Source organism: Sphaeroforma arctica (assembly GCF_001186125.1).
Source record: "Sphaeroforma arctica JP610 unplaced genomic scaffold supercont1.7766, whole genome shotgun sequence".
In the NCBI taxonomy this organism is placed as follows: Eukaryota; class Ichthyosporea; order Ichthyophonida; genus Sphaeroforma; species Sphaeroforma arctica.
Window position 1 is genome coordinate 1 of NW_014032792.1, and position 1360 is coordinate 1360.

Genomic DNA, 1360 nt, shown 5'->3' on the forward strand with positions numbered 1-1360 from the left:
GTTGTTATAACTGTGATGGGTTGAGATGAGCCGGATTATGGGAATACTATTTAACTGGGGTCGAAAGAAGGTTTTACCATTATATATCGAGTACTGTACGTGACGCATTGAGCCGGGTTGTGAGAATATTAGCAGGCAGGGATGTGATAGAACGGCTTTTAATTCATTGGATAGGGAGTGTTGCACAGGCGCTTTGAAATCATTTGAACTGGATGGCAATGCGGATATACGGAAACACATATATAAAAAACTTGGCTCAGCGCAATATCACTGTTCCAAAACAACATCACGTGGATAATGGCAAGTAATTATTCAGGCTTTCCAAATACTTACTCAGCGCAATATCATTGCTCCAAAACAACGCAAAGATCGGTGGAACTGATGCCAGCAGCCGACACATTAAACGAACCAACCCTCCTGGCAGTTGTGTACCTGCAGACAGTAGAATGCCAATATACATCAATGCCCAGCCAAAACACAGAACTCTATCTGTAGAAAGAAAACTACCAACATGCGTATATGTCTGGCCGAAGACGTATGTCTATATCTGTAGAAAGTAGAATATTAGCGTGCCGTAGCCAAAGACATGAGCTCACAACTGTTGGGAGGAGAATGTTAACATGCGCATTTGCCTAGCCGAAGGCATATACTTGTATACGTATTAAAAAAACCGTTAACATACATTTATGCTATACTTGTACCTGTGGAAGAAGAATATATATATGCACATATACCTAGCCGAAGACATGTACGTATATTGTACGTACGAAGATAAACAATAATATGCACACACGCTATACTTGTACATGAAAAATAACGAATAATTGTATAATGTTGAGGCATTTCATTGCATACGAAAAATCTGCGCACGAGGCAACATCCTTGGAGCATTTGACCTAGACCTACCTGCCGCCAGTGACATCTTCTTCACGATATATTCCAGACTGCTTCCCAGCGTGATAGCAATCAACGGGTACACACTGAACGTATCCAGCGCAGGAAAGATGATCACTGCCATATTCAGCAGTGACCCCCACAGGGGCAGCGCTTCTGCGGGCGAGTAACCGTACCGGAAACTGGCCCAGTTTAAGTTAATACTGGCATTGGCCTTGGCCCCAAAATAGAGGGCACAGGACAGGGCCATGACCACATACATTAGCGTGGTGGAGATCAGCGCCGCGCCGAAGACCGTGTGAACGTGCGCCTTGCGTTTCATGGGATGTATGAGTCCTGTGGAGTAGAGTGGATATGCAGAGTTGAGCTATATATATATATATATATAGAAATAAGAAATAGAAATAGAAATAGAAATAGAAATAGAAATATATATATATAGTGTCGCTCAAATAGGTCTATACAT

At 42.4% G+C, this 1360-nt stretch overlaps 1 protein-coding gene across 1 annotated transcript; it reads right to left on the reverse strand.

Moving 5' to 3' along the window:
- Positions 1-903: 903 nt before the first annotated feature.
- SARC_16296 (hypothetical protein) lies at positions 904-1216 on the reverse strand (the record flags this gene model as incomplete). The annotated part of the gene is made up of 1 exon (XM_014289596.1): positions 904-1216. A coding segment is annotated over one exon (313 nt), but the record flags the coding sequence as incomplete, so codon positions are not given.
- Between the last annotated feature and the right edge of the window lie 144 nt (positions 1217-1360).